At 42.9% G+C, this 13,831-nt stretch overlaps 1 protein-coding gene across 1 annotated transcript in view; it reads right to left on the bottom strand.

Annotated features, from left to right (window-relative positions):
- Positions 1 to 9,877: 9,877 nt before the first annotated feature.
- Positions 9,878 to 13,831, bottom strand: part of PGBD5 (piggyBac transposable element derived 5) — a 66,239-nt gene continuing 62,285 nt past the window's right edge. Inside the window, exons 7-8 of the mRNA XM_068414609.1 lie at positions 11,616 to 11,721; positions 9,878 to 10,073 (exon numbers count right to left, since the gene is read on the bottom strand). Coding sequence (XP_068270710.1) covers positions 9,878 to 10,073; positions 11,616 to 11,721 — 302 coding nt within the window. The remainder of the gene's footprint in view (positions 10,074 to 11,615; positions 11,722 to 13,831) is intronic.

Raw genomic sequence — 13,831 nt, forward strand, 5'->3', positions numbered from 1 at the left:
CTGGGGATGGAGGGGCAATTGGAACAGGATATTAGAAAACACCACAAAATGGAACGTTAAGTTTGGCTTAATTAAGAAAGACTACGTCGTTGGATTTATTAATTGCAAATTCTCTTGAGAATTATTTCGTGGGAGATTGAGTTACGGCAGGCCCTGGCCTGATCTGGATGGATGGCATTGTTTTAAATGACAGTGCTGAGGTTATGCATGTGTGTGTCTCAGTGTTAATCAGATCCTGGATTTCATAATTCCACAAATTAAATTCCTTGTTTCATTCAATTAGTGTGTTAAAGATGATTCGCATTGCTTCTCACAACTCTGATCATGTAGCCTGATTACACAGAGCATTAGCTCTGGTCACGGCACATCCAGGGACCAGGGAGCAAAACGATGTGCTGCTGGGGGTGGCTCTTTAACCAGGACAGTGAACGCGGATAAGTTCTCATTTGGTTTATGACGCAGCTGAATGTCTCCACTGGTGTGTGGCTGATCTCACTGCAGGGGCTTTTAATCACCTCCTTAGGTCCTTCCTGCCTCTGTGTGCCTATGGAGTGATGTACAGAGCCACCGTGGGTGCAGGGGCCGTGCTGTGCATACCTTGTGGAGCCCTGCCACCTGCCAGACTGTGTTTGTGCTGGTCCATCACCCTGATGATGCACCTGCATGTTTCCAGCCTTGGTGCTCTTTTGGGATGAGCCAGCTGCCACTGTGCTGCAGGCAAGCACTCTGGTTTGATGGCTTCTTGATCTTGGATGTGGTGTCTCAAAGTAGAAACCTGTGGGTTCCTCCCCAGCTACTCAGCAGTAACTGTCGTGGCAAAAAAATACAAGGCTTTGGAGAAAAGGAACCTGTTTCCTGAAGGAGCTGATTGTGTGAAAGGTCCAGACTGTCTTTTGGATCACACTAAAATGTCTTTCAGACCAGCACATTAAGGGTTGTCAATTCAGCTACCTGTATGTTGAAAAGATTTCTGAGAGCTCAGAGGTGTTGAACATGCCTGAATCTCTTCCCCTCCCCTTTTTTGATACTAGCTGAGCAACTTAAGAAAAATAGTCACCTACTAGGGACTGGATCCATCAAAATATTAAATAGCTAAGGTCAAGGGGCTTGCTGCTGGTCGCTTCTGCTAATGTTTAATAAAACCTTCCCTGAAAAATCTGGATTTTTCTTTGCACAACTTAGATGCAAACTAAATGTCTTCCTGTGGAAAACAGAAGTTACTAAGAAGCAATACCCCAAGCAGCATTCCTGAGCAAGTCAAGACATGGCAGCCACCTGATGCAGCACAGCAAGAGGTCAGTGTTGAGCCACACCAGCATATATTGGGAGGATGCTCTGCAGCCTGGGCCTGGTGTATGGCTCTGCAGCCAAGGGGAATGAGGAACACAGGCCCAAAGCATGGGGGACATCTTTATTCTGGTCGTTGGCAAAGACCCCCTGTAGCCCCACTGCAAGGTTTCTGCTCCCTTTGTGGATTAAGGTTTAAACCAGGTTGTAGGAACTTGTCGACTTGGAGCTGTGAAATAGTACTCACCTGCAGATGATGCGTGTCTGGTTTTGCCTGCAAATGCCACGTATTTGGACTGTAAGTCATGGTTTTGGTGGGTACTGCTGGTGGTACAGATGAACCTTGCAAGGAAGAGTCAGAGCAGTAAGGACAAAGGGCTGGTGCCATTCAGCAGAGATACGTCTGAGAGCTGGGACAGCCGCCCGTGTCCTTCTGTCCAGCCCTCCCTGCCTGCGGGCAGCTGGGAAGCCTTGCTTGTGGGTGTTGGGAGGGCATAGGGGGGCAGCAGTCCCCTTTCCTAAGCCTGTGTGCAGACCACATTGAAAGGCTTTTTAAACTCAGTTCTTTCTAAAGAAAATGCCTTTGTACTCAGTAGCTGGATAAAGTTGTCAGGGTTTTGCCTCTAAGTCTTAGAGAGAGAACCTGTAATTTATCTAGCAGTAGTTTCTCCGTATCCTTTCACCTACACACCCAAAGCACTACCAAACACCTTCCCCACCTATTCCAGAAAAGAACGAGACAGAAAAGCACCCAGTAATATATCTGACTGTATTTCAAAGTTGTTGATTGTAAACAAACTTTGTTGAAGAAATAAAATCACATGACAAGATACCAGAGTGATACTATAAATCCATTTTGTTATTGTTGCCACACCACATTTTTGGAACTCAGAATTTAGCTCATGGTGTACAAAACTTGTAAAAAATTTATTGCAAGCGTGCCTTTGTGTAGAACAAAATCAGTGTCACAAAAGTAGTTCCCTGTCCCATGCAGAAACACAGTTGTGTATCTCTCACCATGAGGAAGTCACACACCTGCATTTCCTGAAAGACTTGGCTGTTACAAAATTGCTCTGATACATTTTTAAAAAAAAAAAGAAAAAGAAAAAAAAAAAGAAAAAAATTAAACCCAATTGCAGTGTATGCTTTACCTCTGGAATTTACATTTTCAACAGAAATCTTTAGAATTATAAAGAATATGGAACTTTGCAACAGAACTGCAGTCACTGATATTGTGGGCACAGCCCGATGAAAGCACTCGGCCAGCTAAGGCCTGTCTTTGCGTTTGGTACCGTCACTGCATTTGATGGAATGTAAGTTGCACGTACTGAAAAAGAATGAAAACTAAATGTAGAGGGGGAGATTCCTTTTCCAGAACCCCCACTGTTCCTGTGTCTACGGTGGCGCTTCCTTGGACTGTGGCTTCCATGCTGTGCTGACATGCAGCAGTGCTTTGACTCCAAGGTCAATGACTACTGAACGTGTATAGTGTAAGGAAAGGCATGGAGTGAGGCCAGTGATGTAGCTAAAGCAAGGTTTGTGCCGCTAAAGCAGCTGTGCAGATTGGTTGTGTTAAACATCAGCCTTTTCTTTTTAATTCAAAAGCAGCAGGGGAGAGGGGGGTACACATGCTGGAAAGATGAGAGTTAGAAGGGGTCACCTGGCTTCTCTCCCTCTGCATGCCCAACCTCTGAACTTTGCCTCCTCAAACCCGCTGTTCCCCTTAATTTCCTCCTTGTATCAGACTGTGCTGATTGGTCTCACCTGTACTGGATCAGATTAATCCGTGGCCTAAATCTGAGTTTTGTTATCTCTAATCTCACCCAAGAACATGAGGTCTAATTTTTAATTTCTGTATTGAAATGCCAGGCAAAGATTTGGCTTATAACAAGAAGAAAAATCCAGGTTGCAAAAGTAAATCCAAGAGACCTGCAATTTGTTTTCCATCAAATGAGTAACTCTGTTTCACAGAGAGGTGTGAATTGTTCAGCAGTCATATTTTGCATATACCTTGACACAGATTAATTGGAGAACAAGACCACAAAGTTATTTTGACACCAAGTGGGCTGGGGTTCTGGACAGATGAACCTAGTGTACTGGGCTTTGCTTTTCTGTTTCTAGGCTTTTGATAACTAGTGAAAACAGGACAAAATGCTCTGAAATCCAGAGTATGCTGTAAATACTTGGAGAGTGAAGCATTTGCCAGCTTCTTCATTTTAGAAAGAGAGTAGCCAGGGCTGGGAGCAAACTGTATGGGCCTGGCATCTTCCCTTCCCTAATAAAGCTTACTTCGGCTCCCTCCAGAGTCCCTGTCATGACCAGGTAGAGACTGGCTTGACTATGGAGTTTGTCCAAGGAGCTTGGATCCTAAATTGCACTTGTCTTTCCCCCCTTTGTTTATCCAATCAGGTCCTGCACATCGTGGCCCTACAGGACGGGACTACGGTTCTTTCCCACTAGGTTCTTCATCCAGGTCCCCCACGCATTCAAGGGTTGTTGCAGTTACATCAAATGAGCATTTTTGCAGAGGGATGTTTTCATAGATAAAGTTTTTTGCAGTACACATTGTGTGGACCACCCTGACATCTAATACAAGCAATTATTACTTCAGAAGAGTGATACAAAAGGGATTTACCACGTAAGGCCTTTTCGTGATACCTAACAGCTGTTCCCCAGACCCATAAGAGTGGAAGGATTTAAAAAAAAAAAACAAACCATACCAAAAAAAGCCCCTAGACCATGTCAAAGGCCCCTCTTTGACAGCGATCCAGAGCTGAGGAATGTTACAGCCATTCCAGTGGGAGCAGTGGGTGTGGTGAGACCTGTCTGGGTCCCTACGAACCTGATGGGGCAGCACTAATGGGACAAAGCAGGCAACACCTTCACAGTGATTGCAATTAGTATAGGCTTCAGAAACAATACCCTGTTTCATCTGAGATTTGCAAAATAGCAGGATCAGCAAAGTAATACCATAAAAGTGAACTGAAAGGCCAACTCTGCGTGGTCACCTCTTCCAGACTGACCAAGAACCTGTGGGATGATTTGGATGTGCTCTAAATCCATGGAATGAGCGAAGCAAAGGAAAGCACAGGGCAGGAAACTTCTTCAGGGCTACATTTCTGAAGACACAGAGCTGTCTCTCAAAAGAACAGGAAGAGACCCTTTTTGTACAAAGCACAAATATTCTCAGCTGTTCCCCAGCAGTGAGATGATGATACGGGGGCTTTTCCAGTTCATAATGTATCTGGAAACAAAGGTAGGTTTGGGAAGAAAAGTTACAAGAAGGAATATATATCAAGTAGCACTAGTGACAGGCTTGCATTTGAGCAGATGCTGACGTGATCAGTCTGCAAAATATCCTAGTTAATGACAGGCCACATATATCCATGTTTCGAGCTTAGAGTTCCTTGCATTTGTGAAACGTTGCTAACATTCCTTTGACACTTGAATGTTTTTCTCAACCAGACTGAGATGAGCTCTTGTTTTACAAACAACTAATCTTACATCAGTCCTAGCAATAAGAAAGTGCCATGGCAAACTCCACAACAGAGATGGATGTAAGACTTCATATACCATCTAAGCCTCATGACTTTTCTCAAGTCAGTCTTAGTAATTATTTCTGAATTTCACATTGATTACTGGACTATACCAGAGCTTCAGATTCTCCATTTATGTCCTCTAAGTTCCTCTAGGCAGGTTGGGCTGCTATGTTTTATCCAGTTTTCTCTTACCTTCAGTGCAACTTGGTTTTGACTCATACTGGCCTATATGGAGTGAGGAACCTGTGCTGACAAAGTCCCACAGCCCTTACTTCAGAGTGGGATGATGTTCAGCATGTTTTCATTTCTAGTTTGGAAAAGTACATTTGAACAAGAACCAAGTGACTGAAAAACGCAGAACATGGACTTAATCAGCAGGAGTGTGAACTGCACTTTACAGTTTCCTCACCCCCTTACCTGTGCTGTACCTCGGTGTTTGATTATGGAAGGGGAAACTCCTGTTTGAGGAGCTAATGATGTCTCATGAGTGCTGAGGTTGTTAAAGCACTTTGCAATCCTTGCATGGAAAGTAGCACAGATGATGGGCAGAATTATCAGTGCAGCGTAATCCCCCACTCATCACTAAAACCAGGTCCAGGACTAGGGGAACAAGACACGTAAGACTGAGATATTGGAAGCTTCTTTCACTACTCACGAGCTTAGGACAGACTACTAAAGAAATGTTAGAAGGAAAAAAAAATCTCTTCAGACAAAAAAAAAAAAAAAGCCATAGAAGTGTAGCTGGAGGTAAAGAACGGGAATGCTGTTTTGAGTCACTGTCCAATGTCAGTCTGGAAACAGCTAAAATTATTTTTCTCTAGGAAGTGTCTGAAGAAAACAAAGTTGTACCCATTAGGGACACTCAGACTTCTATAAATTGGGATTCTTGGACTACCTTGTAAATGCAGAAAGGCTGGGGCTAGAGAATAGAAATGGAAAACGTAGATGAGATTTCTTTAAATTGTGCCCTAGTGTCAAGTGCATAAATGGTCTGAAGCAAAAAGTGGCAGAGTTTCTGCAAGCCCTTGAAGCATTTTTCAACTGAGACAACAGCAGTGGAAAACATTTCACAGTGGCTTCTAAGCTCTAGTGAGTGTTATATTACACACTGGGAAAAGAAATGTTTTCCAAGAATGGATCGTGGCAGGACAGACATTTCTTGAAAGAAGTACTGTGCATAGAAGGTGGTCAGTATGTCTAACTGGTCATTTCTTTGAAACAAAGTTTGCATACCATAAATAAGTAATTTTCAGTTTTCAGAAGTATGCGTGAATGAAAATTCAGTTCAGCAGGAGAAAAATGAGCCTTGCTGCTCCCTTGTCTACTTCAGCTTCAAACCTTTTTTTTTTCCCCTGGAAAAATTTAGAGATGTTCCTCTGTGACCTGGTTGGCATTTCCACTGCATTTTAGCTACTGCTGAGCTTTGCGATCTCTTACCCAGATTGTCTCAAGGCTACAAAAAAACCCAAAACAATCCAAAACAACCCCAAACTTGATATAGTTTCACAAGCCATTGCACAATTAACACACACGCGCACACTATAACTAGCATCCTTGCACTACTTTGAGACTAACCCCCTTTTTCTTTTCCTTTAACTAGGGAGAAGCTTTAGTGTTACAAGCAGGTGGGGAACCAAATCTGAGTAAGCTGGTTTGCCGTAAAGGAAATGCTACAGAAGCTGAGCTGCAGTTAACAAACTTTTGCCTTTTAAAAATGATTCAATTTCTTCCTTAATTACTTTGCCTCATTTGTAGTAATACAGAAAGTGCAAGATGCTTTTTCAAGGAGAAATCTTAACCTTCCCCAACCCTATCCACTCCCAGTCAATCAATGGAGAAGATGAGGTGGAATAGTCATCCGTGGATATAGATTATGCTTTGGTGGCTTTTGCTGGTTGGCTTCAAGAGCCAAAATTCAGACATTTTGTACATATAAATATATATAAATATTTTTGCTCATTTATGGAATGGTTGTGCATGTTTAGGACACTAGTTCAAAATGATGAGGGATGGTTAAGGCTAAAAAAATGAAATTCATTGCAAAGCTATAATTTTGTCTTCATTTTTCTCCTTTACAAAGGAGACTAAAGCATCTTCCCTGTAATAGTCAGCCACTGTGTAATCCCCCATCAACACCAATTCTAGGGAAAACTACTCAGGACCCAGTCCCTGAGGCAAAAAGCTAGGACCTCATGACTTTAGCTAAAGTAATCCACATAATTAACAGCACATATTAGTGGAAAATTAAACATTCCAAGGCCTTCGACCTACTGTCACCTGAAAAAGAAACGACATTTTTCTGTACGAGATGGCCTAGATCCAAGCCTTTAAGCACACAAAGTAATGTAACAATTGGCCAAGGGCTCCAGATCTATCTCAAGGGGCTATGACATAGCTGGAGAGTGCTGTGCTTACTCCTCAGAAGTGCCAAGTGTCTCCTAGGAGGTCCTGCAAACCTCCCCATCTCTGCTGGGGGCATGTGTGTCTTGCAAATTGCAGGGGAATGCAAGGAATCTGGGCTCCCAGCACCTACTGTTCATTCAAGCTGCCCCATCAGCAAAGTTCCAGCCAGACCTTTCCTTACTGCCCCAGTTTTGACTACCACATAAATTTACAGGACTGACATTGTCTGAAGCAAGGAGCTAACACCAAGAATGCCACTTGGCTTCTGGTACCTCTGTGGAGTTTCCTAAAAAAAAAAAAAAAGGAAATCATAGGCTTATATTGCAGAACGTTTGTTTTTCATGCCTCACACTAGCTCCTCTGCCCCTTTGAATACTTAGAAAACTGATGAGAACCAGCTACTGCACACTCAGTCTGAAGAGTGGTGGTCTCAGTTCTCCACAGGGACAAGAAGTTTTGAACACATCCTTGGGCTCCTATGCAGCTTGGCATTGCCAAGGTCGAGAGTGGCACAAATCCTCTCCTTCCTTTTGAGACTAGAAGGCCTCAAAGCACAAGGTTTTGTCCTTTCTCATGCATTTCCTGGATGGACCGAGAAGTGAAAAGCAGGGCTTAGGAAACCCACTGCTGTACCTCATGCAGCTGGTGGGCAGAGCAGGACATGTGGGACAGTCTCCAGGCTGTAATGCAAACAGAATCACCGTGGAGTCGGCCATCGCCTTACTTTCCCTGCAGCCAGGTAAGATCTTCCAAAGTCTACTCCAAACAAATAAGACTTTGGTGGAAATAATAGAAAGATGTCAGCACAAGGATGCTCTTTGGGCTAGTCGGTAATTTACTAACCCCTGCGGGATTCTTCTTCTGGAATGATTCACATGCTATACATCTGCACATCACATAATGATGAAATCCCGGGAGTTCTCAGATCCATGCTGGTTACCCTCTATTGTCTCTTGCGGGATAGATACATATAACCTGGGGAGGTTTACTCTGATAAAGAAATCACTCACTCCATTCCTCTTGAATCAACCCAAGTCATTCTTCAGTACAACTTTTCAGGCTTGGGGACCTAAAACCAGCTGGTCCTCTGAGCAATATGGTTTCTGTAAGTTAATGCAATTCTGTTTGTGTCCATCACTGCTGACCTTTCGAATACAGAGTTTTTTGATGATTGAGTTGCGGACTGAAATCAATAATGTGTAGAGGGCAGGGCAGTATTTCACGTCAGTATCAATTCTCCCCTGTTTCAATCATACCTGTCTCTCTTGGCATTGTTTCCCATAGCTTCAGCAGCCTTCAGATTCCACCAGCACCAAACTGTAGCGTTTCAGTCACCAAACTGTAGCGTTTCAGTCACGGGCACCAGCTCATGACAATGCTTGTCCTCTACAGCGTTACTCAGAACAGGAGAACTCTTTGGGCTTGCTCTGTTTTGGTGAGGTTTAAGGTCTGGTTGCAACTGGACTTCTTTCTTTTTGTAAAACACAATGCTATGTCATTTTGCTAAACGTGTAATATCTGCTTAATTACAACTACTGTGACAAGCCCTGAATTCTAACAAGAAGCATTCCTACAGAACACCCCACAGTGATAATGGAAAACTCATTGCTATTAATGACTTATTTGTTTTTCCTGCCAACTGTGTGCCAAATGAAGTTCTAAAATGGACCAAAAAAGTCTTGACAGTTACAAAAGGAAAAGAAAGAAATTGTTCCTAAAAACTTAACAATCCATTACATTAGGTTTTTAAGCAACATTTAAGATACAGTTGAAATCAAGAAAACATATAATTCTTATATTCTGATTTCTCACCTGTACACTGACCATGGCAGTTAAGATGTGAGGCTGGTTTACTCAATACTTACAATATTACTCACTGTTTGTTTGTGTATAAAATATTTCATCCTGGTTAAAAAAGAAAATCAATGCCATGTATTTCCATTTTAAATTCACTAATGTATTTGGTTTCTCCTAATTTTGCTGCGTTCTAACTGGGATCAAATTGCCTTACATTACATTAATAAAAACAAAGAAAAAAAAAGATAGAAAGAAAAAGTCTTAACTGGTCCTCAGTTCCTGGCTGCCTGCTTGTGAAGGTTTTGTTTGTGAATAGACTTGCTTCAGTGTTCGTGTATGTGAACTCCTTCATTTAGCACACTGGGAGAACAGCAGCGATGCCTTACAAGGTGGCAGGCACTCTCAACCACAGCCCATGGTGCAGTTACTCAACTTGTCCTAGAGTTGAGTAACTCCAAGTAAGGTATAGACTTTTCTGTAATGCCCACCTAGGACTACTCAGCTATGTCAGCTTACAACAAGCTCTTAGCCCAAGAGGAACTTTACAAGACGACCCTGTTCAACAAACGCTATTGAGAGATGACTAATTTAAGTCCATTTCTGGCGTACAGATTCCCACAGGGCATTCACATATGCAATGTTGTGTCAGCTTCCCAGTGGCACTTTCTGTAGGACATGTTTACGTCCAGCTGCTACTAGGAACAAAGTTTCCACCTCTCTAGTGGCATCACTTGGCATTTTGGATAAGGACAGCACTGGTGGTGTCACAAGTTCCTTGCTTTGCCATTCTGGGTGTGGTATCTTCTTCTGCTCACCCTTCACCCCTTGCCTACGCCACCAAGAACAATGCATCAATGGGAGGGTGAGGTGTCTTCCAAGCCCAGAAGCTCCTTTACAAGTCTTTCACCAAACTGTGCGCGGCTATACCTTGTCACATGGTAGGCCTCTGACATTTTGTAGAGGATGTAGGCATTGTTTATAGCGATGCTGATGGCAAACCAGAATACTTGTTGCCAGGTCTTGTTTGGTTTGTGAGAAATGAAATACCTAGAAAGCCAAGAGAGAAGGGGAGGGGAAAAGCACTGTTCAGCCAAACACTTGCAGCTGGGATGCAAGAAATAATAACCCCAGACAAAGATTCTGCAGTGCCAGAGAGGAAGCAGGCCCAGGACTTAATACCTAGTGCAAGTATCATCTTAAGAAATATTGTACAATGTATTTGACAGCCATTTACAGTTAAGTTGCACAATTTTTGGAGATTTCTATTAGTGTCTAAAAGAATGGACTTCCTTGCTCTCAGAAGCAAAACCTCAGCAACACTCTCACTTCTGTACCACTCCCCATAAGTAAGAGTACCAATACAGACTCCTTGAGCTTACCCATGACAAACATCCATGTGACAGGAGCTGTGGGTCTGAATCCCTTCAATTTGTAACTAAAAAAAAGCCTCAGGCACATTACGTTACAATTTAGAGAAGACTGCTGATGCTTCTCCTCTTGTTTATCTCTATTGCGAGCAAAGAATGATTGCTGCTGCTGTCAACAGTAGATGGGAGGATGTGGGGATAGAGCCAGAGCATGCAGTGCTGCTATGTGGAACACCTGTCCATAAGGCAGAACTAGAAAGGATTGACATCCTTATATTTAGGTTCTGACTAATGCTAGACTATCAGAATATTTGCTCTTCAGTTATAAGATTTCCTACTTTCCTACTTTCTTTTTTTTAGTAACCATTTAAATCTACTACCTCACCTCTTTTTTGTATTGATTTCCTCAGATCAGCTCCCAACATTAGTCTCCAGCAACCACCGCCTCCTTTTTCATCTCTTCTACTGAATTCTTGCAGCCTTGCCCAAAGCTGGCTTGGAAAATCCCTGCTGCTTTTTCTCTCTCCTCAATTTTTAGTTCTTGAAATCTTCTGCACCTCATTGCTATTCCCACAGCCAAGCTTCACCACTGCTATTCTTACTCACTTCTGTTTCTCCCTGCTACATTAAGAGCTAACACTGAGGACCCCAACTGGAATTCAGGAGCCAGATCTACATTCTGCTCTCCCAGATCATCTAGATCAGATTTACATCCACAACTGAACCTCCTTTTCTTCTGGCTCTAGGTGACACATATATCAGATAATCACCTAAACACCATCAGCCGATAGGGGTGGAGAGCTGAGCTAGCCTGAGAGACTTGTGGGGCTGGTAGACCCTTGTTGAATTCTCGATTTAGCCTTCCATTTGAAGTGGCCAAGAACATCAGCCTGCTGGCTCATCTTCCCAACACTTCTTAAAAGTCATTTACAAGATGCTAAGAACATAAGTCTCAATTTTTTTTTTGACTGGTGGATGGGTAGATAGAGCGAAAAACAACACTAGCAATGCAGCTTTTGCCCTTGTGCAGAGCCAGCTTTTGCTCTTGGAAACAGGAGTTTTCTGAGAGATTAATTCCATGAAAGCAGGATTGGGCCCTCGCCCGTAGCTCAACATGGAGAACTCAAACATTGCAGCAACAGAGGAGGAGTGAAAGAAATACACACACACACATACACAGACACACACACACACACACATGCATGCACATATTCTTACTTACTTGCTGTATTTGTCATCATATTTGCAGATATAGCTAAGGTGAGCAGCAAATGCTTCAACTGCCAACGGGCATGGAATCTCTCCACTTTTTCTCTTAATTATAACTCCTGCATCAATTAGAAACATAACAGTTTTAAATCTACATCACAGGTCTAGCAATTAAAAGATACAGTTTCTATATACAGTTTATTATAACATAAACCTTATTGACCGTTTCTGCCCTAAAACTGGGAAGTTATCTGTAACAGAGATGCTAATTTGACTTTTTTTTCATTGGTTGTACATTGAGCAAGCAGAAGGGGAAGAGGGATCATTTTTCAGTTGGAAATGAAAAGGTGTTAGACACAAACACTTTTACATATAGAAACCACACATTGCCATAGTCTCATGGTAGCCCCCTACAGACAGTGTATTAGTCTCTCCTCTGTTGGTTCACAATGAGTTATGGTCACGTCTAGAGCTGTGACTTGATATTTTATGCTTTGAGTTCTGAAGGTCTCAAATGAGTCCTTTGAAATTAAATCCTTTGCTCATCTCCACCCATGGGGGCCAAGAGCAACAGTACCTCCACTCCACTGGGTGCTAAGTGACAAAGAAAAGAAAATACAGTAAGAAGGAGCCCACTGGCTAAACCCAGTCAAGACAGAGGTGATGCTGGCTGGTAAGTTGAAGGAGCCACAACCACAGTATCTCTGAAAGCTCAGATTTACTCTTAGGTTGCTCAGTGGAGCTAAGCACACATTTCTCTCCCTGCGAGTCATGTTCCCTGCACTGCCTGGTCAGCTGGCTAGATAATTGTGCTCATCACAGGGGATGAGTATCCTGCCTCCTGCAGAAATCTGTGGTAAGGCAACAAGTCCTCTGCAGCTACGAACCATTCTGCATAGACAAAGATGTGGTGCCTAGAGCAGGTTACCCCAAGAATGGACCCTGTTCCCTCACATGGTGCATCTTTGACCTGGCCTTCTCCAACACTACAGCAGTATTTATGAGTCCAACACTCTCCTAAGAAACTTCCCTAGCTCTTCCCTGATTTATTCCTCCTGTCCTCTGTGTTTTCCACATCTGGGGGAAGCTGCTTGTAGGAGGGAAGGATAAGTAAAACAAACTTGTAGCACTTTACTAAGGAGTCTGTTCCCTAACTTTTGACTTTATGTCCCCACAGAGCTGATGGTCACCTCTCCAGGGTATGGACTGTCTCTTGCTACATGCCTACAGCACACTGTCTAGTGAGGATCCCTGCTCTCCCCCAGGCACTACACTATTTTTCTCCAGGTCTAGAGAAGCACAGTCTTGGCTGCACCCTTTCTCAGCATTGTTTCAGTACAGGTACAGTTCTGGGCTTGCTCATTTCTCAAGCCTTCAAACTCATAGTGCCTTCCTTCTGCCAACTCTTTTACAATCATCCCTAAAATGCTCCTCAAGGTTTGATTACAGACTTCACCATTTCATTCCTTAAGCCGGAAGTCTCATTCCATCCATTATCTCTGTCAAGCCCCCTGTGCAGTCCTAGCTGGCAAGCTCTATTTTGAAGCAAGACTTATGATACATACTAAATGTCATGTTACAGCTGAGCCATGCAGCCATTTATTTGGGGTCTTTAAAGTCTGATTTCTCAAGTGTCCAAAGTGATAGCACCTCTAAATTGTTCAATATACTCTCTTTTCACCTCTGCCTCCCCAAGCTGGTGTAAATGTAGCCTAAGGGGAGAGGAAAAAACCCCAATTAATAAAAAAAAATCCTTCATTACATTCACATACTCATTATAGTGCATTTTTGATCCTTTTCACGAGTCCTACAAAAATCTGGCCAGCATGAGGTAAAAAGGGCTGATATACCACCAGCCTGCTGCATCAGTGCTGCAAAATCACTTGCCACCCCACCTGGACAGGTCAGGAAAGGGTAAGTATGTTCCTGATGCCAGCGTTTCACAAAAAAAAAAAATCTCGTTCTTTCTCCTCTTGCTCTCCTCTCTTCTCTTTCTTCCCCCTCTCCTCCTTTGGAGGATTTATATTTCCTTTGCAATTTGTTTTGTATTCACAATCCTTAAAAAAAAGCATTGCGGTGGCAGCTATGTGGGTACCATACACTCCCTCTCACTTTCTATTATATTCCATGTAACATTCCTCTGTTTTGAGAATATAAATAGCTTTATACGCACGTTATTTTTATAGCCTTTCCTAGACTTGTTTCACAGCCATAGGCCACCCCTCCAGG

The sequence above is a fragment of the Nyctibius grandis genome, chromosome 1, assembly GCF_013368605.1.
Source record: "Nyctibius grandis isolate bNycGra1 chromosome 1, bNycGra1.pri, whole genome shotgun sequence".
Lineage (NCBI taxonomy): Eukaryota > Metazoa > Chordata > Aves > Nyctibiiformes > Nyctibiidae > Nyctibius > Nyctibius grandis.